The 27,731-nt window shown below is 40.8% G+C and overlaps 2 protein-coding genes across 3 annotated transcripts in view; one reads left to right on the plus strand and one right to left on the minus strand.

The window, feature by feature from the left end:
• LOC127663375 (uncharacterized) overlaps nucleotides 1–24,463 on the plus strand; it is a 29,635-nt gene extending 5,172 nt beyond the window's left edge. The window contains exons 2-4 of the mRNA XM_052154933.1: nucleotides 13,531–15,238; nucleotides 17,310–17,384; nucleotides 23,324–24,463. Of these exons, the coding sequence (XP_052010893.1) occupies nucleotides 13,740–15,238; nucleotides 17,310–17,384; nucleotides 23,324–23,489 (1,740 nt within the window). The 5' untranslated portion in view covers nucleotides 13,531–13,739 and the 3' untranslated portion in view covers nucleotides 23,490–24,463. The remainder of the gene's footprint in view (nucleotides 1–13,530; nucleotides 15,239–17,309; nucleotides 17,385–23,323) is intronic.
• Nucleotides 1–27,731, minus strand: part of LOC127663370 (dedicator of cytokinesis protein 2-like) — a 165,531-nt gene that overhangs the window by 66,477 nt on the left and 71,323 nt on the right. For both annotated transcript variants that reach the window (XM_052154926.1, XM_052154925.1), the window contains exon 26: nucleotides 26,996–27,091. In XM_052154926.1, coding sequence (XP_052010886.1) covers nucleotides 26,996–27,091 — 96 coding nt within the window. The remainder of the gene's footprint in view (nucleotides 1–26,995; nucleotides 27,092–27,731) is intronic.

Below are 27,731 nucleotides of genomic sequence, written 5' to 3' on the forward strand. Positions count from 1 at the left end.
TTAAATATTGATCTGTTTCTCACACACACCTATCATATCACTTCTGGAGACATGGATTAAACCACTTGATTACATTTATGCTGAATTATATGATTTTTGGAGCTTCAAAATGTTGGCACCCATTCACTTGCATTGTATGAACCAACAGAGCTGATATATTCATCTAAAGAAAACTTAATTTATGTTCTGCAGAAGAAAGAAAGTCATAAACATCTGTGATGTAAACAAAAAACAAACAAACAAACAAAAAATGTTCAGTTACATTATAAAGGATAGTTCACTTCAAAATGAAAGTCTCAGTCACCATTCACTTTCATTGCATCTTTTTCAGGTCTCTCTCTATATTTTTCCTCTTTTGGGAAGTCGTGAAAACACATGAGTTGATTTTTTTTCTTTTGCTGATGGAGAAAATGGGAAAGCAAAAATAATCTTTGCTTTTCGTCACTCATTCGTTGCTGTAGGAGTTTACACCATTACGGTTTACTTCTACGTTACAAACCTGGAAATGTGAATAAGGTACATTCTGTGGAAGGCATTTAAACATGGTCAGATTTGTTCAATGCGGACGAGAGTGCTACATACTTTTGGAATTTTTAAACACAATAAAATTAGCCAAAATGTGTAATAATTGAACTGAGAATGAGAAAATGAGGGGTGTTCAACAGAGTGCTGCAGCCACAGAATCTGTGTGGACTTGCTAAGAAGAAATGTTTATGGCTGGTACATTTTCTCAATTCAATGCTTTGGCAGGTGTGTCCAAACTGTAATTTTTGGACCCTGTTTTTGTGTGTGCAAGTGTGTGTTTTCAGGACAGTGTGGTGACAGAACGTTACATCTGCGCCCCCTGAATATCGATTGTTGGCCTGTGGCCCTCAGATTCCACTCACACACTCTCACAGAGACGCTAGAATGTATTAGAAGAGATGTGTGTGAATGTGAGTGTGAATGATGGCACAGAAAGACAAAATCAAAGTCAAGAGTAACGGAGTGTGAAAGTGAAGATAGAGCAAGAGTACAGGGCTTGACCGGAGCTGATGGAGAGATCAACTGAGACTCGGAGACTCTCTGTGTGTTTGTAACACAATGTGACCTTATAAAAAAGTACTGTGGTGGTAGTATGGTAAAGTGATATTATCAGATGGTAATACTATGGTATAGTAATATATCATGGTACTTAATGATTACCATAATCACACACCATATTATTTACAGTGGTACTCCAAGATACTTGAAATGAATACCATAGAATACAATCATGGGAATCTCCAAAATATATGGTATCACAGAATTACCTTAGTATATATAAAAACAAACAAGGTAATAACATGAAACAAAGACAAAGATCCCCCATTTAGCCTGAACAGACTGTAGGGGCAAGTGCTGTTAGCGAGCACCTATGAAGGCCAGAATGGTACACAAGGGGGTGGGTGGCCAGCACCACGCCCGACCGCCTTTGTCTCCCCAGTGGCGATGTTTTACACACCGCACCAGGTACTCATTTTAGGCTGAGTCGACCTAGAGGAGGCCCGGGACCAGTTCAGATAATCATCACTGGTGTTGGCCATGACCAGAAATTGGTATTACAAAAGTGCAGATCCAAGAAAAAAGAAAAGGTATTACCATGTTAAATATCCATAAAATATGGTTTTACCATGGACAATAAAAATAAATAAATAAACAATATTACCATATTACAGCATTTATCCAAAAAACAAGGTATTGCCATGATACATAGCCCAAAAATATGGTTATATCATGGTATATATTCAAACAACACAGTATTTCCATGGAACATTTCCAAAAATCCCGCTATTACTAAAGTACATAGAATATGCACCATGGTAAATATATATTCGTTATTATTACCATTGTGCATATAAAAAAGCATGGTTTTCCCATAGAACATATCCAAAAAAATGGTTTTACCAAAGTACATCGCAAAAAAACATGGTTTTACCAAAGTACACATCCCAAAAAAACATGGTTTTACCAAAGTACACATCCCAAAAGTACATTTCCAAAAGTACATTTCCAAAAACATGGTATTACCAAAGTACACATCCCAAAAGAACATTTCCAAAAGTACATTTCCAAAAACATGGTATTACCAAAGTACATTCCCAAAAACATGGTATTACCAAAGTACACATCCCAAAAAAAACATGGTTTTACCAAAGTACATTCCCAAAAACATGGTATTACCAAAGTACACATCCCAAAAAAATAACATGGTATTACCAAAGTACACATCCCAAAAAAACCATGGTTTTACCAAAGTACATTCCCAAAAACATGGTATTACCAAAGTACACATCCCAAAAAAAACATGGTATTACCAAAGTACATTTCCAGAAACATGGTATTACCAAAGTACATTTCCAGAAACATGGTATTACCAAAGTACACATCCCAAAAAAAAACATGGTTTTACCAAAGTACATTCCCAAAAACATGGTATTACCAAAGTACACATCCCAAAAAATAACATGGTATTACCAAAGTACACATCCCAAAAAAAACATGGTTTTACCAAAGTACATTCCCAAAAACATGGTATTACCAAAGTACACATCCCAAAAAATAACATGGTATTACCAAAGTACACATCCCAAAAAAAACATGGTTTTACCAAAGTACATTTCCAGAAACATGGTATTACCAAAGTACACATCCCAAAAAAAAACATGGTTTTACCAAAGTACATTCCCAAAAACATGGTATTACCAAAGTACACATCCCAAAAAATAACATGGTATTACCAAAGTACACATCCCAAAAAAAACATGGTTTTACCAAAGTTCATTTCCAAAAACATGGTATTACCAAAGTACACATCCCAAAAAAAACATGGTTCTACCAAAGTACATTCCCAAAAACATGGTATTACCAAAGTACACATCCCAAAAAATAACATGGTATTACCAAAGTACACATCCCAAAAAAAACATGGTTTTACCAAAGTTCATTTCCAAAAACATGGTATTACCAAAGTACACATCTAAAAAAAAACATGGTATTACCAAAGTACAAGGTAAAGTACAAAAAAATGGTATTAGACTGTACACTAACTGTTCCGGTTGCTGAGTCTGTGTTTTTAGCTTGCTAGCCTGCTTAGCATTGTTTATTCTTCTTATACGTTCATCGATTTATCCTTTACCATTTTACCACGTGCTTAGTTTTTTTCCACTTTTCTACTTTCAACTGCGTGTATTTTACCTCGTGCACCCGTTTTCTCTCTTTTTATTTTCTTTTTTCCCACTTGTCTACATCTCGTGTCTCGACTGCATGCATTCGATTTCTCCTCTGTAATCTACATGGATTACTGCATCAATCTCAATCTCTGCTGATCAGGAACAACATCCAACCACATCGATCTCACACCCTTGCCGCTCAAAAACAACCATAGCAACAACAAAAAAATGGAGGTAAGTCATGGCATCCGCTCATGTTATTTCTTCCTGTATTGCATGCCACATGTTTACTATAGCTTCTTCCGTCAGCAGTGGGACATTTACATCTGATAAATGTAAGGAACTAGTCAGGCTGACAGAGAAGTTTAATGAGTTAGAGACACGCATCCGAATGCTAGTGGAGGTCAGTGAGAAAGAGAAGCCGGTAGATACTGTTTCGGATGCGGGTAGTACAGCGAGCAACACATACACTTTAGTTATTGCTGTAGAGCCCCCGCAGCAGGGCGTTTGAGTGACATATCGGCGGCATAATAATAAAAAGGATTCAAAAAAGAATTTTCCTCACAAGCAACTTACATTTACATTTATGCATTTGGCAGACGCTTTTATCCAAAGCGACTTACAGAGCCCTTATTACAGGGACAATCCCCCCGGAGCAACCTGGAGTTAAGTGCCTTGCTCAAGGACACAATGGTGGTGGCTGTAGGGATCGAACCAGCAACCTTATGATTACCAGTTTACCAGTTATGTGGTTTAGACCACTACACCACCACCACTCCAACTTCAATCCTTCGCTGTCATAGGTCATGAAGAGCTAACAAAACTTATTAAAAAATCAAAAGCCACAACAGATATGTTAGATCCAACACCAACTAAGCTCTTAAAAGAGGTATTCCCTGTAATCTCAGAACCTCTTCTTAATATTATTAACTCCACGCTATCCTGTTCCATTATACTTTAAAATGGCAGTTATCAAACTGTTTATTAAGAAGCCACAACTTGATCCTGGAAAATTAGCTAATTATAGACAGAGAGAAATGGTATATATGAACAATTTCAGCCAGGATTTAGGCCCCATCACAGTACAGAGACTGAACTTATCAGAGTTACAAATTACTTGCTCTTATCATCTGACCACGTCTGCATTTCTCTTCTTGTGCTTTTATATCTTAGCGCTGCCTTCGACAGCATAGATCACTACATTCTCTTCAATTGGCTGGAGGATTATGTTAGCATTTGTGGACTTGCATTAGCATGGTTAAGGTCATATTTATCAGAACGCTACCACTTTGTATGTGTAAACAAGGAATTGCCAAATCAAACAAAAGTAAAATATGGAGTGCCACAGGGATCAGTTTTAGGGCCTCTGCTTTTCTCCTTATATATGCTTCCCAAGGGAGATATTATCAGGAATCGTGGAATAAGTTTCCACTAATATTCCGACGACACCCAACTTTATATTTCTTCTAAACTCGACAAAATTTCACAATTCTCCAAATTAGCAGAGTGTATCAATGAAATCAAATATTGGATGGCCAGAATATTCCTTCTACACAATTCTGACAAAATAGAGGTACTAATTATTGGAACGAAAACCTCTAAAAATAAGCCGCTAAATATAATTTGACTCTCGATAAATTCATTGTCTTCTCCAGTGAAGAACTTAGGTGCTATATTTGATACCAATCTGTCCTTGAAAATCTAATTTTCAATGTTTATAGAACAGCATTCTTCCACCTCAGAAATAAAGCTACGTTACGACACATGCTCTCTCTCTTGCTGATGCTGAAAAATTCATTCATGCATTTATGACCTCAGGACTAGATTAGTGTAATGCATTACTGGGAGGATGTCCATCAAATGTAAATCATCGTTATCATGTAAATCATCATGCAAATCTACCTGTTAAATTTCACATTATTTTTTAAATTTTTCTGTTAACTACATACAAAGCTTTGAATGGTCTAACTCAGCAGTACTTAAGTGACCTTCTGACATGCTATATTCATCATTTTCATAACAATCGCAACATTCTGGCCTGTTAATAGTTCCTAGAATATCAAAATCCACAAATGGAGGTAAATCCTTATTTCCCACCTAAACTATGGAATAGTCTCCCTAACACTGTTCGGGATGCAGACACACTCCCTCAGTTTGAGTCTAGGCTAAAGACTCATCTATTCAGCCAGGCATACACCTAATTTATCCATCAACTCATAGTTAGGCTGCTTTAGTTAGGTCTTCCAGAACCAGAAACATTTCTCAGAGACATTTCTCATAATCTACAACTCTGCAATGAATTGATTGGCATCTACACTAATATAATTCTATTTGTTTCCCTGTCTCAACCTCAGGATTCATATCTCGAGGTTACCAGAGCCGGCCAGATCCAGCTCCATTCCTGTTTGGTGTTGGACTCCACAGCTACATGTCGCTGAGTGATGACAAACTACAGCTGGTACTAATCAGACATCACTTCAGTCTATTATGATGGACTTTAGAGGATGAACTGATGCCAGCTCCAACCATAAGACACGGGATACTTCATATGCCACTGCCTGAACATTGGACTTAGGATGGACCCCACCGAACCTCACCGAAATGACCAGCCAGTTGAACTGCGATGCACCTCATTGATCTCTGCATGCATCAACTTTGACTACTGATGGACTACACTCTTGAAACTGAATACTGTACATAGACTATCAATTAATTGCCAACAAAACCCTTCATCAGCCAACTAACAAAGGACAAATGCATCTATGTGAACTTCTGCAGTTAAAACAGGATGGACATCAAAGTCATTAGTCATTAATTAAACACTTCATACAAAACCTTTGTTTAAACACTGACCCTTAAAACTTGCTTAAAAATTAAATCATGACTTGCACTGCACACAAATAACTAATATTGTCATTATATTAATGCGGTTTAGTCATAGGGGAACTGGCCCCCACAGTGAGTCAAGGTTATTTTTCTCCATTAACCAACATCTTCTGGAGTTTTGTGTTCCTTGCCACAGTCGCCTTCGGCTTGTTCACTGGGGGTACTAAATACAATTATTATTAATTTATTTATTTTTATACTCAATTTACAGTCATATGTAATCAAACTACACAATGCTGACTCTTAAGACTTTATAGATATTACAGTCATGATTTTCTGTAAAGCGAAATGATTTGTTGTAGTGTTGTGAAAAGCACTATACAAATAAAAATGACTTGACTATTACCAAAGTACATTTCCCAAAAAACATGGAATTACCAAAGTACATATAAAAAAAAAAAACCTGTATTACCTAAATACATCAAATACATCTAGAAAAAAGCATGGTATTACCATGGTACAAATCCCCCAAAAAAAAACGTTACCATGTGGATTAGTGATGCACCGAAATGAAAATTCTGGGCCGAAACCGAAAATTCAGGATGCACTTGGAAAATGACCTATTTTAAAATATATGTTTTTTATAATTGTATTAATATTATACTTTTTAATGAATTTAATGAATCTGAATTGAAAAACAACAAACCAATCAAATTATCACACTTTTACTGAAAGTAACGCTCCAAAATTTGACAGAAAATATATAAAAACAAAATTAAATATATTATTCTATATTCGGTTCTTTAAAAATAAATGTAACAGATTTTCTTTTAACCAATTATCCAAATAATGTAACGTTCCAGAAAACTCTAATGATATGCAAAACAGCAGTCAAGTAATGAACTTAGCAGCTCCAGGCTAGCATCTTCAAATACAACAAGTTTAAATATGCTACACAGTCATTTTAATGATAACAACAGGCAGAACACAGAACGGCAGAGGACCTCTATTCTGTTTATGTATTTCCACTTTAATATAAAATGATTGTGCAAAACAGCAGTAATTTAACTAAAACAAAACTCAACTGTAAACGACAGATGTAGCCTCAAGCGAAGAACAAAGTGTTGCAGGGCTAAACACATTTTAATGTAATTGCTATACACAGCAAATTGGACTGCTTTCTATTTAAATAAAAGTGTCAGGTTACTCTTCAAGAACAAAAGTTGCTCAGCTTTCTGGCAGGAGAGGTGGATCCTCTTCTCATCAAGAACATGAGATGCTGCACTGAATAGTCTCTCTCGCTCTCTCTCTCTCTCTCTCTCTCTCTCTCTCTCTCTCTCTCTCTCTCTCTCTCTCTCTCTCAGTGTGTGTGCTGGTGCTTGTGCAGATAAATACCTGCGTGCAGTCCATGCAAGCAATGGAAAGCGATCTTAGTTCATGTACCAGCAGTCAAGAGGATTGTCACGTTCATGTGATACGAGCGTGAAGCGATCGTCTGTGTTCCGCAAATGCTTTCGGGCCCCTGAATAACGTATAACGTATAACGTGTGAGGAAAGGCACCCGGTGGACTTTCTGGTAAGGGTAAGATGGTGCACGCCTAGGGCATACCTGTCAACCCTCCCCATTACCCGGGAGTCTCCCGTATTTCACACCGATCTCCCGTCCCCCCTCCTGTATTGTTATTTCTCCCGGGAAACTCCCATAATTTGTATGGCCCAAACCTGGTTATATGAATAATCACATACATATATTATTCCAAGGTTGTCCAGTTGCCAGATCTTGTATTAAACGCATCCTACCTCCAAATTTCAACCCATTTGTGAACTCAACCTGGCAACCTACAACCCAGTTGCGCTGTTGATATCAGCGCATGTAGTAGACATGGGAAGTTGAATCAAGCACCACTGATAGAGGTGGAGCAAAAGACTCAGGTGGTGCTCCGGCGAAAAATAAAATATACTGTATACATGTAAATATAACAACATGCCCTAGGGAGTTGGTGCCCTACGCAGACTGCGTAGTATGCGTGTAGGGAGCGCCGGTACTGCTTTGAAGTATTTCCACACCACTTTTGCTTGACATCTGCGCTGTGATAATGTGCAATTTTGGTGCATATATATATGGTTTTAACATGTACTGTACATATAAAATCATACAAAACAATGGTACTTGTATGATAAATCTAAATAAATAAATACCTGATAATACTATGGTACTTTAAGTTTGTCAAAGAAATAGAACAAGTGTGTGTGTTGGTGTGTTTTGGCCCATTTCAAGGTCAAAATTTGTCAAATTTACCAGACAAATGAAGCTAAATTCCACGAAGCGCCTCAGAGAGCAAACGGCAGCCTGCAACCCAGTTTTCTCTCTCTGGAGTGTTCTGAGACTTCACACATGAAAGACGAGAGCGGGATTCACTTGTCTTTTTCCTACTTTGTTCAAATGAAAACAATACTAATCAAATTAACTGCTGAGGCAATCAGCTCTGATACTCTGTGAGGAATGCAACGAATCACATCCCTGACAGGGAATAAAAAATTCGAAACACATTCCTCTCTTTCTTCTAATTAAATACACACACACACACCAAGAAGCCTGATTCCTCATTAGGTTTGTTTTGTATGATAATGTCCTTCTGTTGAAGGCTAATAGGGGTCATTTGCATTTTTGGCCAGCAATCCTTTAAGGCCAGAACACACACCATTGGGGAGCTACTTTGAAACGGTACCTTCTCAAGTTATAAGTGGAGGGCGAGGGGGGGGGGCAAAAAAGAAAGAGGAGAGGGAAAGGGCAAAGCGGAGCAACAGCGAGAGAGAGAGGAATAACCTGGTTCGCCAGCACCCAGATACGCTATCGCCCGTCCCTCAGCCACTCCCCAAACTCTGGCGGACACCAGCCGCACCTCCCCGGACGGACCGGAGCAAGTCCTCCGACCCCTGGCGGATGGAACGGCCCCCTTGGTATGGCGCCAGTAGGGAACTCCTCCACCCTTGGCAGAGGCATCACCACTCCAGGTGGCCGACAGAAAGCCCCTCCTCCCCTTGCGGACGGTGGCCATTCCTACGCGTCCAGGTGGTCGGCAGCAACTCCACCGTCCCTGGTGGATGGCTTTCCATGGCTGCAGCTACGGCTGTGGCTGCGGCTGTGGCTGCGTCTGCTCCTTTGGTTTGACTAGTAGTGGTGTAGTAGACTAGCGAGGACTCCAAGACAGCGCATCCCTCCTTCTTCACGGGTTTTGGCACCAATGTAACATGGTCCACATGGGAAAGGAGGCGGCGGGAACCGGCTGAACCATCAAAATAATAGTTTCATGAAAACTTAAAAAGAAACAGAACACAAATGCACACACTGCAGCTGCGTGTGGCTCTCTCTCTCTCCCAAACTGCCGCATTCAGCTGCACTTATCCCTTTCCTCAGCCGATTAGCCCGATAGGGGGCCTAGGGTAGAGCGGGTTGGCCACTAATCGCAGGGTTGGTGGTTCGAATCCCGGCCCACACGACTCCACATGCCAAAGTGTCCTTGGGCAAGACACTGAACCCCAAGTTGCTCCCAGTGGCAGGCTAGCGCCTTACATAGCAGCTCTGCCACCACTGGTGTGTGTGAATGGGTGAATGAGATGCAGTGTAAAGTGCTTTGAATACCATTAAGGCTTAAAAAGGCGCTATATAAGTGCAGACCATTTACCATGTACGTTTTTATCTGACAGAAAACCTCTATAGGGTCAGTAAATGATGACTGAATTGTAAATGAATTGTTGCATTTGTAACTCCACTAAACTGACACTCACACACACATTGTTTGGGTCAGAAGAGACATGCAGCTTTGATTCTGTCTCATAAAAGAAAAAGAGCTTAACAGAGAACAAGATATGAACTACTCGAGACACAGAGGGCTTATAAAAGACCTGAGAAAGGAGAGGGAGCATTACTTTATTAATGTTAGAGGAAGCAGGGACTGACTTCAGACCAGGAGGAGATTACAGAGGAATAAAGTGATAATTAAAGGCTCTTCAGGAAGAGAATGAGGGAGACTTTAATCAGTTGGATATGACATATGGGGGATTTCGTTAACCCCTATTAATATGCATTATAGTCATGTTGGGGTTACTGGAGTGTCTGGGCCTAAGATAGAGGTGAACTTACATGCATGCACAATGATGGGAAGGTAACTCTACTTAAAGGGCTAGCGCACCCAGAAATACAAATTCTGCAATGTTTTGTTCAAACCTGTATGACTTGCGTACAAATATAAAAGGAAAGGTTAGGCAGATGACAGTCTCAGTCACCATTCACTTTAATTGTATGGGAAGAAGATGCAATGGAAGTGAATGGTGACTGAGGCTGTCATTCTGCCTAAAATCACCTTCAAGTCAAAGGGCTTTGGAACAACATGAAGATGAGAATTGTTTTTTTTGTGAACAATCCCCCTTTAATGTTCAAATTACTCATTCATCTATAAACCCTCATTGTTTTTGTGCCGCATAGGGTCTGATGTTAGTACAAATAAATCCTCTGATATTTCTATATTTGAAAAGATATAATGGATGCACTTTACAGTAAGATTACATTAGTTAACATTAGTAAATGCATTAGATATCATAAACCACAGGCGTCATTTTAGGTAGGGATGACATGGACAGGTCCCTACCAACTTTCAGGAAATCGAAAAATGTCCCGACCAACATTTGGGCAATATTCCCACACTTAATTTCAAATACTTTGTTTTTATTTTCATTTGAACAACTATTAAATGTCCTTAGTATAATTATTAATGTGTAAATTCTTCTGAAGCGGCGCATAAACGGTATTGTCACGTGGCAACTGTTACTTTTCTCAGCGCTGTTCAGGATGCACCAATCACAATCGAATGTACGATTTTTTTAAAGAACCGTTATTATGCTCATTTACAGGTTCATAATTTTATTTTGGGAGTCTACTAGAATAAGTTTACATGCTTTAATGTTCAGAAAACACATTATTTTTCCCATACTGTACATTGCTGCAGCACCTCTTTTCACCCTCTGTCTGAAACACTCTGTTTTACCTCCTGTCTCTTTAAAGCCCCCCTTTCTGAAAAGCCTAGTCTGCTCTGATTGGTCAGCAGGCCCAGTCTGTTTTGATTGGTCAGCTGGCCCAGTTTGCTCTGATTGGTCAGCTGGCCCAGTCTGTTTTGATTGGTCAGCTGGCCCAGTCTGCTCTGATTGGTCAGCAGGCCCAGTCTGCTCTGATTGGTCAGCTGGCCCAGTCTGCTCTTGATTGGTCAGCTGGCCCAGTCTGCTCTGATTGGTCAGCAGGCCCAGTCTGCTCTGATTGGTCAGCAGGCCCAGTCTGCTCTTATTGGTCAGCTGGCCCAGTCTGCTCTGATTGGTCAGCAGGCCCAGTCTGCTCTGATTGGTCAGCTGGCCCAGTCTGCTCTGATTGGTCAGCAGGCCCAGTCTGCTCTGATTGGTCAGCTGGCCCAGTCTGCTCTGATTGGTCAGCAGGCCCAGTCTGTTTTGATTGGTCAGCAGGTCCAGTCTGCTCTGATTGGTCAGCTGGCCCAGTCTGTTTTGATTGGTCAGCAGGCCCAGTCTGCTCTGATTGGTCAGCAGGCCCAGTCTGTTTTGATTGGTCAACCGCTTAGAGCATGTGTCGGAAATGTAACGGCCCTTACCATAACCGAGTTTCAGCTTAAAATAGCCCTTAGGTGGGCATTATGCAAATGTATTACATAGTGACATAGCTAAGTGACGAAAGTAATGGCTGGACTGCAAACCTGCCGTTTCAGGCAGTTCAGGAACAGTGTTTTCTGTGGGAGAGTAACTCCCTTTGGCGTTGACTTTGTGCTTTGTAACTTTGCAGACCTTTTACATGCACAAACAGCTATATTACACACTAAACATAACAAAAAAGCATAATAGGGCCTCTTTAAATTATTTTCTGCAGATTACGCAGGTGGACTTCCATTTACATTTATCAGACACTTTTACCCAAAGCAACTTACAGTGCACTTATTACAGGGACAATCCCCCGGAGCAACCTGGAGTTAAGTGCCTTGCTCAAGGACACAATGGTGGTGTCTGTGGGGATCGAACCAGCAACCTTCTGATTACCAGTTATGTGCTTTATCCCACTACACCACCACCACTGGTATTTTACGTCCAATCCTTGGACAATTAGTAGGTTTAAACAACCATACTTTTTGTGTACAAAATGTTTCCAGTCACAAACGTCCTGAGTTTTGCATGCAGCCCAATGGAGGATTCTGCTTTTTTGGCTGGTGAGCGTCCTCTTCAGGAAGATATCTTAAAATCTGGATGATTGTGTCAGAGGTGGACTTTAAGATGCTAGTATAACTCCCAATAAATGTTTTATTCAGTCATTAATTGTAGGCTAAGCCTGAAGCCTGCTTTGTTCAGAAGGCATATTTGTTCAGATAAAACTGTAAGTAAACATAAATAAGAAATATGAGAAAAGATTGGGAGTGAGGGAAGGAGAAGGAAAGCAGGAAGTGGGGTAAAATGTCAATGCTCTAAAATGATGTCATTTTGCACATGCAAATACTTCATTTACACTTTGTTTACATTTCTATTTGTTGAATGGTGGATAATGCATTTTACAGAATGTCAGCTAGTTTCCAAGCTTTTTCCGTTTTTATCTGATTTAATCTGTTCAAATGCTTTTTAATGCTGTCACTTAAATTTAAATCCTCGTTTTGGTTATCAAAACTCAAGAGTTATCAAAACCTCATGAAATAAATAAATAATATATATATATATATACACAAGACAAAGATCCCCCATTTAGCCTTAACAGACTGTAGGGGCAAGTGCTGTTAGCGAGCACCTATGAAGGTCAGAACGGTACACAAGGGGGTGGGTGGCCAGCACCACGCAGTCTCCCCAGTGCCGATGTTTTACACACCACACCAGGTACTCATTTTAGGCTGAGTCGACCTAGGGGAGGCCCGGGACCGGTTCAGATACTGATAGGGCTACTTCAAAAACACAAGAAAATGAAAGTGAAAGTTAAAGTGGAGATTGACTGAGCAGGGAGGAGAATTTATAGTAAAAAAGGACTTAAATGTTGATCTGTTTCTCACCCACACCTATCATATCACTTCTGAAGACATGGATTAAACCACTGGAGTCGTATGGATTACTTTTATGCTGTTTATGTGATTTTTGGGGGCTTCAAAATGTTGGCACCCATTCACTTGCATTGTATGGACCAAAATACTTTAATTTTAATTCGAGTTCAGCAGATGAACAAGTCATACACATCTGGGATGGCATAATAATGAGTAAATGATGAGGGAAATATCCTTTTTGGGTGAACTATTCCTCTAAATTGTCCCCTTAAATTGCTAATAAATAGTGAGCTGCTTAATTAGCTTTTAAAACTTGACTGAATTGAATTATGATTAAGCTTGTTGCTTGGGAAGTGACAGTTTCAAAGCTGATTCCCCAACACTACACATGCACATTTCCATTATAGTTTCCTTTACCTAAATATTTCTTCCTTCTTCGACAGGTTAACAAGACAACGGGAGACTTTGGGGACAACTGAAGTTAGTGGAGAGACACTAGACCACAGCAGGACTGCCAATGGTGACCAAGAGCTACATTAAAACAACAGAACCTTGAACCGGAGGATTTATGACAAATGAGATCTCATCTTGCACTTGGGAATTCCATCCATCTACTTCCTGTAAGGAATAATTACCTCTTTTTTTAGGTGGCATGCTTGAAAAAAAGCCCCTTCCCCTCCGGGTCCTCATCAGGGGGCAGAGCCAATCAGCAGAGGTTATGGGCCGCCGGGCAGCCGAAACTTCCAATGCGGTGCCAGCGTTGGAGGTGCCTCTAGTTGGTGGGCAGGCCATGCTCTCTCATAAATGGGGTCCTTTGTGCAGCGTTGGCGTGCAAACGTCTCCGGGACTTCGCTCGCTGCCATCGTTAAAAAGGCGAACGCAAACCGTAAGCACGACCAATGGACCAGTGGCGGAAACCATGTCTCTGGACCGGGTGAGGCGTTGTGACGTCAACGGCAGACACGTCGTCATGCCAACATCCAAGAATGCCGATAATCACATCGCGCAAGACCGGATGTCCCAAGACAGTGAGTTGTATTGTCAAATCAAGGTCAACCCCAACCAATCAGGGCTTCGGGGAAGTTTAAAACGAACCCCTCGGTATGCTAACGGAAGCATTGTTGCGCCTGAGGCGGTGGGCGGGGTTTGTAGTGAGGGGGCGGAGTCTGAGGAAGCACGACGACAGAATGAACCAATTATGCGGGATTGTAGACGTGGTCAGTCGCTGAAAGGAGAGGGGTCTCGGCCGGTCACGCACTGTGGAAGCATTAGCTCGTACACCACGCCCACTCGGCCCTGTCGTATGATGACATCATCGCCCAGACTGTGTGCCACCTGTGGGCGGAGGCAGTCTCAATCCCCTGGCTGCATGGCGCCTGCATGTCGAAAGCGAGCAGCGAGTCAGGTTCAAGTGAGCACAACACTTCCGACGGCGCTTCAGAAAAGCTGTTTGCCCCGACAACGAAAACGAAATTTCACCATGGAGCAAGCGACGTACACGCAAATTCCCAACACGCCCAATCAGCAAACGCAAAGTGCGCCACATTACAACTCCCTCCCCTTGCGATCAAGCAAAAAAGACACGCAAACCAAGACGTCTGACAAACCAAAAACATGCCAAAACGACACAAGTACACAAAAGACACACAAAACGCAACACACACAAACTCAAGTCACGCACACTATTAAAACACAACCTACAACCCAAGATGCAACCACAGAAACAAACAAACCTCACATATCGCCCGTGTGTGCCATATCTAAACCGCCGCCCCCTTTGCTTTCCATTGGCTCTGAGTTACAAGCCACGCCCACTCTCCCACCCAAGAATGCCTCCCATTCAAAACCAACACAAGTTAAATCCAAACCAGCACCTCCGGAGCTTTTGATTGGCTCAGAGATGAAGCCTAAACCCCAAACCCCGCCCGTTAACACTGAACCCAAAGCTAAGAAACACACAGATGCCAAGCTCCACCATAAAGACCCCCACCGACCGGAATCAGACGAGATCCCACAATGCAACGGGGCACCTGGTGTTCTGCACAGCCTGCTGAAGAATGTAGAAGAGAATCTGCTGTATAACCAGGAGAAGATCAAAGTCCTGCTCAATGTCATCCAGGATCTGGAGAGGAACAAGGCAATGAGCGAAGGGTGAGCGAGAGATAGAGATTTATGCCCTCGAGTACATGAAAGCATGTGATTCCACACTTCCAACATCCCATAATTCCCTCGGCGACTCATGCGTCCTGAGGCAACGCCTCGGGAATGTTGAACGTCAATGAAAATCCCCCCCTACCACTCTCTCTCATGTTTCATCTTTAAGCATTCACTCGTTCTTCTCTCTTTATCTTTGACTCATGGCACATTCATCAGAAGTCCTGCTGAGTGATTGACAGCTCAGATCTGTCAGGATCAATCAGTAACATGAATGTGCTACATGTTCTTTCAACCTTAAATGAAAATTCTGTCATTTATTCACCCTTGAGTCATTACAAACCCGTATGACTTTCTTTCTTTCATGTAATGCGAAAGGAAATCAATTGATAAACACCACGAGGTCCACGAGCAAATGACTCTTTTAAGAACTCGAGTTTGACTCACTGAATCAGTCAGAGCGGTTACTGAATCAACATCTGACTCATTAACTGAAGCCGTCATTACTTTCACAAATGATGCAAGCACCGTTTCGTATACTTCAGATTTGTGAAACTTAAAACCAGGGCTGGACTGGGAAGAGAAATCGGCCCAGGATTTTACATAGCAACTGGCGGCTAGCTGTCGCTGGCGCCGTTTTGTGGTCTATTCTGCATAACGTGCCGGCTCATTGTAGCTTCTCGCGGCCCATTCCGCGGCCGACTCACCGGCATGCTCGGATCTCCCGATGGCAAGTCGCCAAAGTGCTCCAAAGTGCCCCAAAGTGTTTCGGTCCACCGGTAAAATGCCCGGTGTGCCAGATTACCAGTCGTTGTTCTTTTCTGCATATCGCGGCGCCGTCCCTTCTGCATAACACGCCGGCTCATTTTAGCTTATCGCTGCCCATGCGGCCGACCCACCGGCACGCTTGGTTCTCTCGATGGCCAGTCCACCCCTGATCGGCCCCAAAGTGCGTCAGCCTGCCGGGAAAATGCCCGGTATGCCAGATTACCAGTCGCTGTACTTTTCTGCATATCGCTGCACCGTTTTTTTTGTCCGTGCTGCATAACGTGGCGGCTCATTTTAGCTTCACGGGGCCCATTCGGCCCATTTCGTGGCGGACCCACCGGCACGCTCGGTTCTCCCGATGGCCAGTCGCACCTGATTGGCCCCAAAGTGCGTCGGCCCACCGGGAAAACGCCCGGTATGCCAGATTACCAGTCGCTGTTCTTTTCTGCATATCGCAGCGCCGTCCGTTCTGCATAACGCGCCGGCTCATTTTAGCTTATCGCTGCCCATTCGGCCCATTTTGCAGCCGACCCACCGGCACGCTCGGTTCTTCCAATGGCCAGTCGCCCCTGATCGGCCCCAATGTGCGTCAGCCCACCGGGAAAATGCCCGGTATGCCAGATTACCAGTCCAGCCCTGCTTAAAACAGTATCATATATATATATATATATATGACACTTTTGTTACTAAATAAATAAAAATGAACGTTATTATAGCACTGATCACTTTAATATTGGACAGTCAGTCAGTATTTATACTTATATATATATATTCCTATTTATGTGGCTATTGTTGTCTTTATTGTCACCATCTGCACCATGGTAAATTCTTTATATATTTGATATACTTAGCGAATAAATTCAAATTAATTTCAAAAGCAATAAAATGAGTCACTCTGTATTTCCACTGTATTGAATTTAGGCAACGGGACAGTCATTAAATTATTCACTTTTGTGTTTCGCTGAAGAAAGAAAGTCATGTGGGTTTTGAATTTTTGAATTAAAATGTAAAGTTCAAAGTCTTCACATTTACTGCATATTCCATCAACGTTTCCTGTTCTCGTTTTCAATCAGGAAAATCACTGTCTATTCAGTTGCACTGTTTTAAACACAAGAACCCATCCTGTGTGAACACCCCCTAACCTGCATCCCTAGTTATTTATAAAGGGAAATGCAGGTGGACATATGTTAATGCTTTCATTTTACAAATAAATATAAAATAATAATGTCTTCGGTGGGAACACGAGTATGTATGTGTGTGTGTTTAATGTGTGGCTTCACGTGTTTGTTCTCTTGTGCAGCCGTTGTTTGTACAGAACCGGTCAGGACATCAACAACTGCTCAACCTGCCAGAAAACAGCCTGCATCATCTACAGGTAACAACACCTGTGAAGTCCATTATAAAGCTGGTCAAAGTCACAATTTGGGGTTTCATGACTGTTTTCTGACCACAGCATCTATTCTCGTGCCCTCCTTTTCTTTTAAAAAAGCAGATAACTGGGTTTCAGTGAGGCACTTACAATGGAAGTCAATGGGGGTTCAATCTGTAACCATTAAAATACTCACTGTTTCAAACGTTTAGCCACAAGACTTATATGTGTTTTAACATGATTCCAGTGTGATCAAATTACTTGGTAACCTCATCTTCGAAGTTATATCCAATTTTACAGCTTTGTTGCCATGACAACATAATGCCATAAACCCTAAATCCTTAAAACAGCTTTAAAAATTAAGATTTAAACAACTTTACGGCTCAAATAATACAATTATTAGCTTCACATTTCTGTCTTTAAACCCTCCAAAAATGGACCCCATTGACTTCCATTGTAAGTGCCCCACTGGAACCTCCATTTAGAGGTGGTGGCGTAGTGGCTAAAGCACAGGGCTGTTAATCAGAAGGTCACTGGTTCTAACCCCATGGCCACCACCATTGTGTCCTTGAGCAAGGAACTTAACTCCAGGTTACTCTGGGGGGATTGTCCCTGTAATAATTGCACTGTAAGTCGCTTTGGATAAAAGCGTCTGCCAAATGCATAAATGTTATGCTTTTTCTTAAAGGAGGCACGAGTCGAAATGTTTTGTTATGGTAATCAATATTACGCCACAAATGCTGTCGACTGACCTTAACTTGTATTGAACCTGGAATATTCCTTTAAGAGCATAAATGAGTAATCAAACAAAATCACATTTGTTTTACTGGAAAACAAGATCAAATGATTTATTTGCAGTGTTATGATTGGCTACAATTCACGTATCAGCCAAGTTGCTGAATGTGATTGTGATGTCATAATAGTAATGAGTTATTTAGAATCTGTTTTTGCACGCAGATTCGGAAAATACTTTTGTATGTTAGAGAATGTTTACAGCTCTTATTTCAAACAAGCAAGAAAAATCCTCTTTTCAATTAAATGACCCATTTAAAATATTATAATGTGGCTCTATAAATATCACATGTGTTTTCCCGGGGCGGACACAACCAGAATTACAAAAAGAGACCATGATAAAACATCTAACAGCCACTAAAAGTCTTGTAAAGACCTACAAGCATCAAGTCTCTAAAGATGAAACACTGTGTTTTAATCTCTACCCAGTATTTTAATTAGTTGAGCGCTAACTGAGGCATCGAATTCATGATCCCAATGTATTAAACTAAGAAGTCAACATGCAAGACGTGCTACGGACATGTGCTATTACTTTGACAGGTGTGCTCTGATTTACCATTTTCACCTGGCAGATGATAAAATGAGTGAAAATTCACAGACTGACACTGAAGGAAGGACTGGAGTCATAGAGAGCAGAACACCCCAGCAACCATCTAGCAAAGCCCTGGCAACCACCGAGTCTCGCCGCTAAAATACGGGATAAGAGACGCCATGCGAGATATCACTCCAGTCACAAACACACACCACACACAAACACACACACACACACACACACACACACACACACACACACACACACACACACACACACACACACACACACACACACACACACACACACACATTCAGTCAATCATTGTACCCTGCAACTGAAATTCCCTCCTCACTTTTATCACCTTTTCTTGCTTTTCCTCTTGGGATAAAGAGTTTTATAAAGAGCAAAACACACTATAATACACATTGTTTCAAGTGAACACACACACACACACACACACACACACACACACAGGAATCAATTTGGAGAGATGGATTACCTACTGAAGTTTAATCTCATGACAATATAGCAAGAGAAAAGCTAAAACACACACACAGGGGCACACAAACGTATACAAACACACATTATTGTGTTGTGTAAGTATGTGTACATTTGATATGTAAATTGTGTAAGTATGTTGTTTACTGTAATTGGTAAATGTCTCGTCACTGTCATGACTGCTATGTTGCTCGGACCTGCACACAAGAATTTCACCTACTGTTGCACTTGTGTATATGATAGTGTGACAATAAAGTGATCTCACACACACACACACACACACACACACACGTAGTGTTTCCATGTTTTATGGGGACTTTCCATAGACATAATGGTTTTTATACTGTACAAACTTTATATTCTATCCCCTAAACCTAACCCTACCCCTAAACCTAACCCTCACAGAAAACTTTCTGCATTTTTACATTTTCAAAAAACATAATTTTGTATGATTTATAAGCTGTTTTCCTCATGGGGACCAACAAAATGTCCCCACAAGGTCAAAAATTTCGGGTTTTACTATCCTTATGGGGACATTTGGTCCCCACAAAGTGATAAATACACACACACACACACACACACACACACACACACACACACACACACACACACACACACACACACACACACACACACAGCACCTTTTTAAACTTAGCAGTATTTGAAGCGCATTACACTGCATCTCATTCACACACCAATGACAGCAGAGCTACCACGTAAGGTGCTAGCCTGCCATTGGGATCAACTTGGGGTTCAGTGTCTTGCCCAAGGACACTTCAGCATGTGGAGTCGTGTGGGCCAGGAATCGAACCACCAACCCTGCGATTAGTGCACAACCTGCCCTACCACCTGAGCCACAGCCATCCACATATGGTGTATTGCTATGTGGTTGCTAGGGTGGTCTGATTGGTTTAAGTGTGTTGCTATGTGGTTTCTATGGTGCTCTGGTAAATTTAAACATGTTGCTATCGTTGCTATGATGTTTTGATTGGTTGTTAACATTTTGCTATGCGGTTCCTAGGGTGTTCTAATTATTTTTAGTGTGTTGCTATGTTATTCTGATTGGTTTAACTGTATTTTTATGTGATTTCTTGGGTGTTCTGGTAGTTTATAGCATGTTGCTATGCGGTTGCCATGATGTTCTGATTGGTTGTTAGCATTTTGCTATGCGGTTCCTAGGATGTTCTAATTATTTTTAGTGCATTACTATGTGGTTGCTAGGGTGGTCTGATTGGGTTTAGTGTGTTGCTATCTGGTTTCTATTGTGCTCTGGTAGTTTTAAACGTGTTGCTATCAGTTCTATGATGTTCTGATCGGTTGTTAGTATGTTGCTATGCGGTTCTTAGGGTGTTCTAATTATTTTTAGTGTGTTGCTATGTGGTTGCTATGTTATTTTGATTGGTTTAACTGTATTTTTATGTGGTTTCTAGGGTGTTCTGGTAGTTTATAGCATGTTGCTATGCAGTTGCCATGATGTTCTGATTGGTTGTTAGCATGTTGCTATGCGGTTCCTAGGGTATTCTAATTATTTTTAGTGCATTACTATGTGGTTGCTAGGGTGGTCTGATTGGGTTTAGTGTGTTGCTATGTGGTTTCTATTGTGTTCTGGTAGTTTTAAACGTGTTGCTATGCAGTTGCCATGATGTTCTGATCGGTTGTTAGCATGTTGCTATGCGGTTCCTAGGGTGTTCTAATTATTTAAAGTGTGTTGCAATGTGGTTGCTAAGTTTTTCTGATTGGGTTAACTGTGTTTTTATGTGGTTTCTAGGGTGCTCTGGTAGCTTTGAACGTGTTGCTATGCAGTTGCCATGATGTTCTAATTGGTTTTTAGTGTGTTGCTATGTGGTTGCTAGGGTGTTGCATATTTGCCCAAGGCAAAAGATCCCACCCCCAATTCTCTAAGCTATTCTGGTCTCTAGATATGGCTCGGGTCCCTCCTTCAATGTAAGTCTGGGATATTTTTCCACCTTTTGTATTTTCCGCCAGCTGCACAATTTAAAGTTTCATCCACTTAATACTTAGGGTTAGAGGTTTGTTCAAATGACATTTTACCAGTGATGCTCTCCTTAGCAAACACCACTAAACAAAATAAAAGAAAGAGGATTATTAATACAGCACTACCTTGCAAGCTCTGTCACAAGCTAATCTTGACCAGAAGCACATGAGCGGAAACAATGTGCTGGTAATGCTATATGTTTGAAGTGGCGCGATCATAAAAAGAGACATTTGCACTGGTCTTTTCATTCATTCTGTTTTATGTCAGTCATTATGGGGCTTTTTAACCTACAATACATTCTCTGCCGCTCTGTATGACTCTCATCTTTAGCTCAGCTTTCACTCTTTTCATAACATCTCATATAAATTCTGACTACCTAATTTTCTCTCAACTCACCTATATGCTAGGACATTGCAGGCAGAGCTGTGGCGATGGCGTAAATAGAGGGCATAACCCCTCACACACACACACACACACACACACACACACACAAACACACTTGTTCCATAGTTTTAGCTACCAGAGATATAAAACGTTCAGAGTCATTGTAGTAACGGATGATGTAAAGAGTTTTTTTGTTTTTAAGAACTGCAGTGGGATCAAAAAGTCTAAAACCACTCATGAAAATGCCTTTAATGTTTCATTAAAATGATACATTTGAGTGAAAAGTTCAATCAAAACATTAATTTGAATTTTAGAATGTCTGACTTTTTGCAGCTTAGAACTTTCAAAATTCTAAAACTATCTGTTTCTAGGTTTAAATGAAAACAATTCCAGATTTGAATGTGATATTTGGACCCAATAAATATATAATTCTGTTATTTTTATGAATCACTCTCTCACACTCACAGTTGTAACTGGAGTGGTGGTGGTGTAGTGGTCTAAAGCACATAACTGGTAAACTGGTCATCAGAAGGTTGCTGGTTAGATCCCCACAGCCACCACCATTGTGTCCTTGAGTAAGGCACTTAACTCCAGGTTGCTCCGGGGGGGATTGTCCCTGTAATAAGTGCTCTGTAAGTCGCTTTGGATAAAAGCATCTGCCAAATGCATAAATGTAAATGTTATTTTAATTGCTTGTATATTTTCAATTACTTAGTCCATAAAGACACATAATTGAAGAATTTTTCATTGAAACTGAATTTTTAGCTGGAAATAATGTAGGGTGGGACTTGACTTTATTTGAGAAAAATGGGCTAGTGTGTAGTTTCGGGGGGTCTGGGTAGCTCAGCAAGTAAAGACGCTGACTACCACACCTGGAGTCACATGTTCGAATCCAGGGCGTCCTGAGTGACTCCAGCCAGGCCTCCTAAGCAACCAATTTGGCCCGGTGGCTTGGGTGGATAGTGTCACGTTGGGTTAACCACCTCGTGGTCCCTATAAAGTGGTTCTTGCTCTCGGTGAGGCACATTAAGCCTCAACACATGCTACGTCTCCATGGTAACGCGCTCAACAAGCCACATGATAAGATGCGCGGATTGACGGTCTCAGACGCGGAGGCAACTGATGCTTTGTTCAGACAGCAGGGAAACCACATTTTTGGTCAGTCAGTCTGTCCGCACTATTAATCGCAAGTGATCAAATCAGATTTGTGCATTCAGACATAACCAACCTATCTGTGTGGGTTGCTATGGTAATAACGTAGGCGTACCCATGTGACGATGCTTTCAAAACAGATGCGGGGGAAAAAGCGCCCTATCCAGATCTTCTCCATCACACAAGAAAAACTCAGCGAGACTGGTAAATATTGTGATGTTCCCGATTTTATTTGTCAGCTGTGTTTGGAAGGCCGCGTTCTCCGGACGTCGCATTTGTCGGCCGCATACGTCATCGAGGCTGTCTCGTTTCAAAAAAGCGAGTAGGACACTTCGAATACAGCCTTCGAATCTGACCTTCTATCACGGGAATTCGGAAGATGCATGAGGTGTATCCTTCACGGGCACTCACAACCCACAATTCTTTGCCTCAATGGAACTGTCTCAAAAACATAATGGCAATTTGCAATTTTAATTGCAATTATTAACGTTTACAGTGTAATCCATAATGAAACGCTTAATGCATATGTCTCTATTTTGAATGTCTCTACCTTTTATGTTTAATCCTACTTTCTCTTTCTCATTTTAGCGTGGAGCACGACTTCCGCATTCAGGAGGGCCGTTTCCAAAGCATTCTCGAGGCCTTGGAGGTGGAGTATGATGTCCCGCCCCCTCTCCCAAAGCCCGCCCCCGTACAACCTCGAACAAAGAGCCGCATCAAGAAACTGAGAAAGAAATGTTTCTGGTGGCTGTAGCCCCTGACAACACAAAACTACTGGCCATCACCATAGAGATACAGTATACTCTACAACATCACGGGTGCCATGGAAACATACAACTGCACTTGAAAATGCCACTGCTTGATCTTGTTGACAAGGAGTTCACCAGCCTCACTGTTGTCATGGAAATACAATTATGGTTATTATATTGACAGAAACCAGCTTCCAAAAACAATGTTACGACCCCAAGTTTTCCCATGTTAAAATGATTTAACGATTCCTCTTTGAATTAATGTTCCAGTGTGACAAACTACTCAAAGAAAGGACGAAACCAGAAGAGCAACTGACATCCTGAAAACTTGAGGACAATTAAAAATCCAAGGAGACGCACTAGTCAATAAATGCCCTTCATCGGATCTGACAGAGCTGAAAAGCAGTCAATATCCCTCTTTACGATGACGGACAGAGTGTTAGTCTAATGGAGGACTCGCTGTCTCAATGCGAGACATCTCATTGCACCATTCTGACCTCAATGTGTGTCACCGACTAATGAATGTCAAAAGCTCAGTTTCAACACCTAGTGAGCTGCCTACCTAGACAGTATTTTAGCAACATAGACATGCTCCTGACATGAAGACTGTTCCAAAAGGTAGGCAGCAACATTATTTTGCCCTTTAAAGTAGCACATTAATGTCAGATTACAAGGTAGCATTGAATGGATCGTTCACTGTAAAGGCAATCTGAGAATGCGACTCCATCTTGGAGCAATATCAAATCAGTCACTTGAGATTTGGGTTAGGGTGCAGTCTTAGAAGATAGCTGCCTATGTAGGCAGTAGAGAAGGAAGGAAGCTTGCTAGATTTTGGAACAGATCCTAAATGTATCAAAACAATTCCAGAAGTTCATTTGAGCTGCAATTCTAGAAGCGGAACAGAATTATGGTGTATTATGGAATTGCGCACATCATGTCGGAATTACCGTAACCAAGAGTTTCTGAGAAACTGGCCCAAAAGATGTTGAGGGGGGGGAGGTGATCCAAAAGTTGTGGAGCAGGGGGGTGGGGGTGTTCGCTGTCCTTTTCTGCATATCATATGTGGTCCGTTCGGCATAACGTGGTGGCTCATTTTTGCTTATCGCGGCCCATTCGGCAAGTTAGGTGGCAGACCGACCAACCCGCTCTGTTATCCCGCTGGCAAGACCACCACTGATCGGCTCCAAAGTGTGTCGGCACACTGGGAAAATGCCTGGTATGCCATATTGCCAGTCCAGCCCTGGCAGCGGTTAATGGTCAAAAGATAAAGAACACATATTTCTGTTTGATAAGACATTTTATTATGCCATTTTTACCTGGAGCACTTTCTTGAAAAACATTTCGCAACAAAATATAGAGGTAAATATTTAGCTGTTCTCAACAACAAAACCGAAGTAGAATCTCCGAGTAGCCATCTAGTAATTCTGACATGACATGAACGTAGCATTCATTTTAGTATTTGGCTGGTTTGATGAAAACAGTCATTGGAGAGAAAAGGCCACGTCCACACAGCATTTTCCATTACCGAAAATTGGACGTTTTCGAAAAAAAGATCTACATTACCGCATACTTTAGAAAGCGATGACATTCAGACACTGAAAACGGATTAGTGGGGATGTGCTAAAGTGTGACTAAGGGGCCGTTCGCATAGGATGCGTTCTTGCACACACCTGCTCTATCTATTAATTGTTCTCCTATGTAAACATGCTATATGGACAGTTTGGACCGCTGCGATGTATCACGCTATTATTCGGCATTTTGCGGCATGAGCACCATGTTTTTAAGATTCAATGCGTAGTGACATCATAAACACATCTCAAGACCCCATCAATCTGTTCCATTCCAAAGTGCCGAATCTAGCTGAACGTGACAGTGAATGGCTCCAACTGTTGCGTTCACGTTTTGTTAATATTATCGTAATTGCAAGATGACTTCTCAGTGATCGGAGCATAGTGATGTCAAAAGTACCAGTACTCAAGTACCAAGTTGATGCATCTAGGGGCAGTAGTGGCTCAGTGGTTGAAGGTTGGGGGTTCAAGCCCCAGCACCACCAAGATGCCACTGTTGGGCCCTTGAGCAAGGCACTTAACTCCAGGTTGCTCTGGGGGGATTGTCCCTGTAATAAGTGCACTGTAAGTCGCTTTGGATAAAAGCGTCTGCCAAATACATAAATGTAAATACCAGTGTTTCTACAGTACCAGAATTACAGAGCACTGAATTAACTGTCAATGCTCACACGCGTATTTGAGCATGTGCTCTGTTACTTCTTTTACAATGAAATAGACACTTTATCAAATTAAAATCATGATATGTCCTACTATGTTATTAAACAGCCAAAGAGTGTAATCTTACTCAGCATGAGCTGTGTGCTTTAAATGAATGTGTAAAGTCGACCGCTCATGCACTGGACACTCCACAGACATCGAGAATCATTCGCGTTGTATGCGATGACAAAGCAGAGCACTAACCCACTGTGAAGCGCGCAGCACATATACATTTTATATTTATGTATTTAAATCAATGCATTTGTGCTTTGATGATCACACTGAATAGAATTAGTTAAATAATGGAATATTACGTTGAAAAGTAATTGTTCTGGTTTCACTTATTGAACATTTTATTCATAATCGTTATTTTGTTCACTTGTTAAAAGTTTTAAGAATTAATTGTAATTAAAGCAAATTAAGTATCGAGAATTCGACAAATGAAATGTTGGTATCATGACAACACTACTGGAGCTATTTAATTATTAATTTCTATGGAAATGCTTAAACAAAACAAACTTGTAATTACGGTAATTCCGAAATGAGTGAACGCACCATTAATGTAACACGAATGCAACTGCAAATGTATACACACACACACACACACACACACACACACACACACACACACACACACACACACTCACAAGGCCAATAGGTGTTATTTATGAAACTCAAGCAACATGAATTCTGTATTAGTCATATGTAAAACAATTCTTATGTCATTTGTTGCATTCAATTTAATGGGACAATTTATGTGCAAATGGAATTCGGAACGATTTACACCAAAATCCATTCTGCACATGTTTCATGAATAAGGCCCAATGTGTTTATGTATATGTTTGGTGTTTTCTCAAACATTGTAGCTTGTAGGTAAATGCATAGATTCATTACGATTAATGAAATGACACTGACAGATGCATATCATGTGAAAATATACAGTATATATATGTAGAAAACCCCTATTATAATTAATGTATTTTTATATGCTCATATTCTCATAAGTTAAGACTACATTCACCAAAATGCTTCCTGCCTCAATCTGTTTGTAATGGATATATTTAAGGCAACGTCAATAAAATGGTGTATTTTAATGCAAGAAATGTTTCTGGTTTGGTGATAAAGGTAACAAAGAGTAACATGAAATCAAATGAAAGGACACTTTCTATAGAAACAGCGGCATGTTGAAGCCAAATAATCACTGCATTTATTAAACATAGGAGATGAAATTAGGGTTTTAGACTCACGATGAGAGCATGTTCTCGGCCCATAGTGATGACCGTGCAGTTTATCGTCCTCAGAAGAGATGACACGATGTTCTGAATGTGCTGAAATGTGTCTCCCTGAATGAGAGAGAGACATGAGAGAGACAGAACATGTCACTGTTATTGTAGCACAGAAACACACTGCATCCAAACGGTAAAATATGTTCTCCATAACTCACCCAAAATACTAGTAATTTGTCATTTTAACCAATTAATTAATACAAATAAATAATATTAAATTAGATTTTGCATAAAGAAAATGAAGTCTACATTTAGGATTGCGATTTTTTGCATTGTGACATTATTTTCAGGACACTTAAGCGCATTTGACCTGCCAATTTTCATTACCGTAATGCATCTGAACGTTTAACTTACATATATATATATATATATATATATATATATATATATAATTTTATTAGATTTATTAAAATCTGTGAAAAATGAAAGCCAGTACCAAATAAGTACTACTATGATGTATAAATACTTTAAAATATACATTTTATATATATTATTTCACGTTGCGGTGATGAGAATTATTGGGTAAAATGTGTGAAACTGTCCTAAAAATAATCTTAATGACTTTCTTTTCGTATTGTGCTAATAAGAATATAATTATGGCCATATTTTTTTCGCATTGCTGTAATGACAATTGGGTGCTAAAATGTGCGCAACTGTCCTGAAAAAAAGTCAAGTTAATTCCTGATGCCATAATGTA

The sequence above is a fragment of the Xyrauchen texanus genome, chromosome 23, assembly GCF_025860055.1.
Source record: "Xyrauchen texanus isolate HMW12.3.18 chromosome 23, RBS_HiC_50CHRs, whole genome shotgun sequence".
In the NCBI taxonomy this organism is placed as follows: Eukaryota; Metazoa; Chordata; class Actinopteri; order Cypriniformes; family Catostomidae; genus Xyrauchen; species Xyrauchen texanus.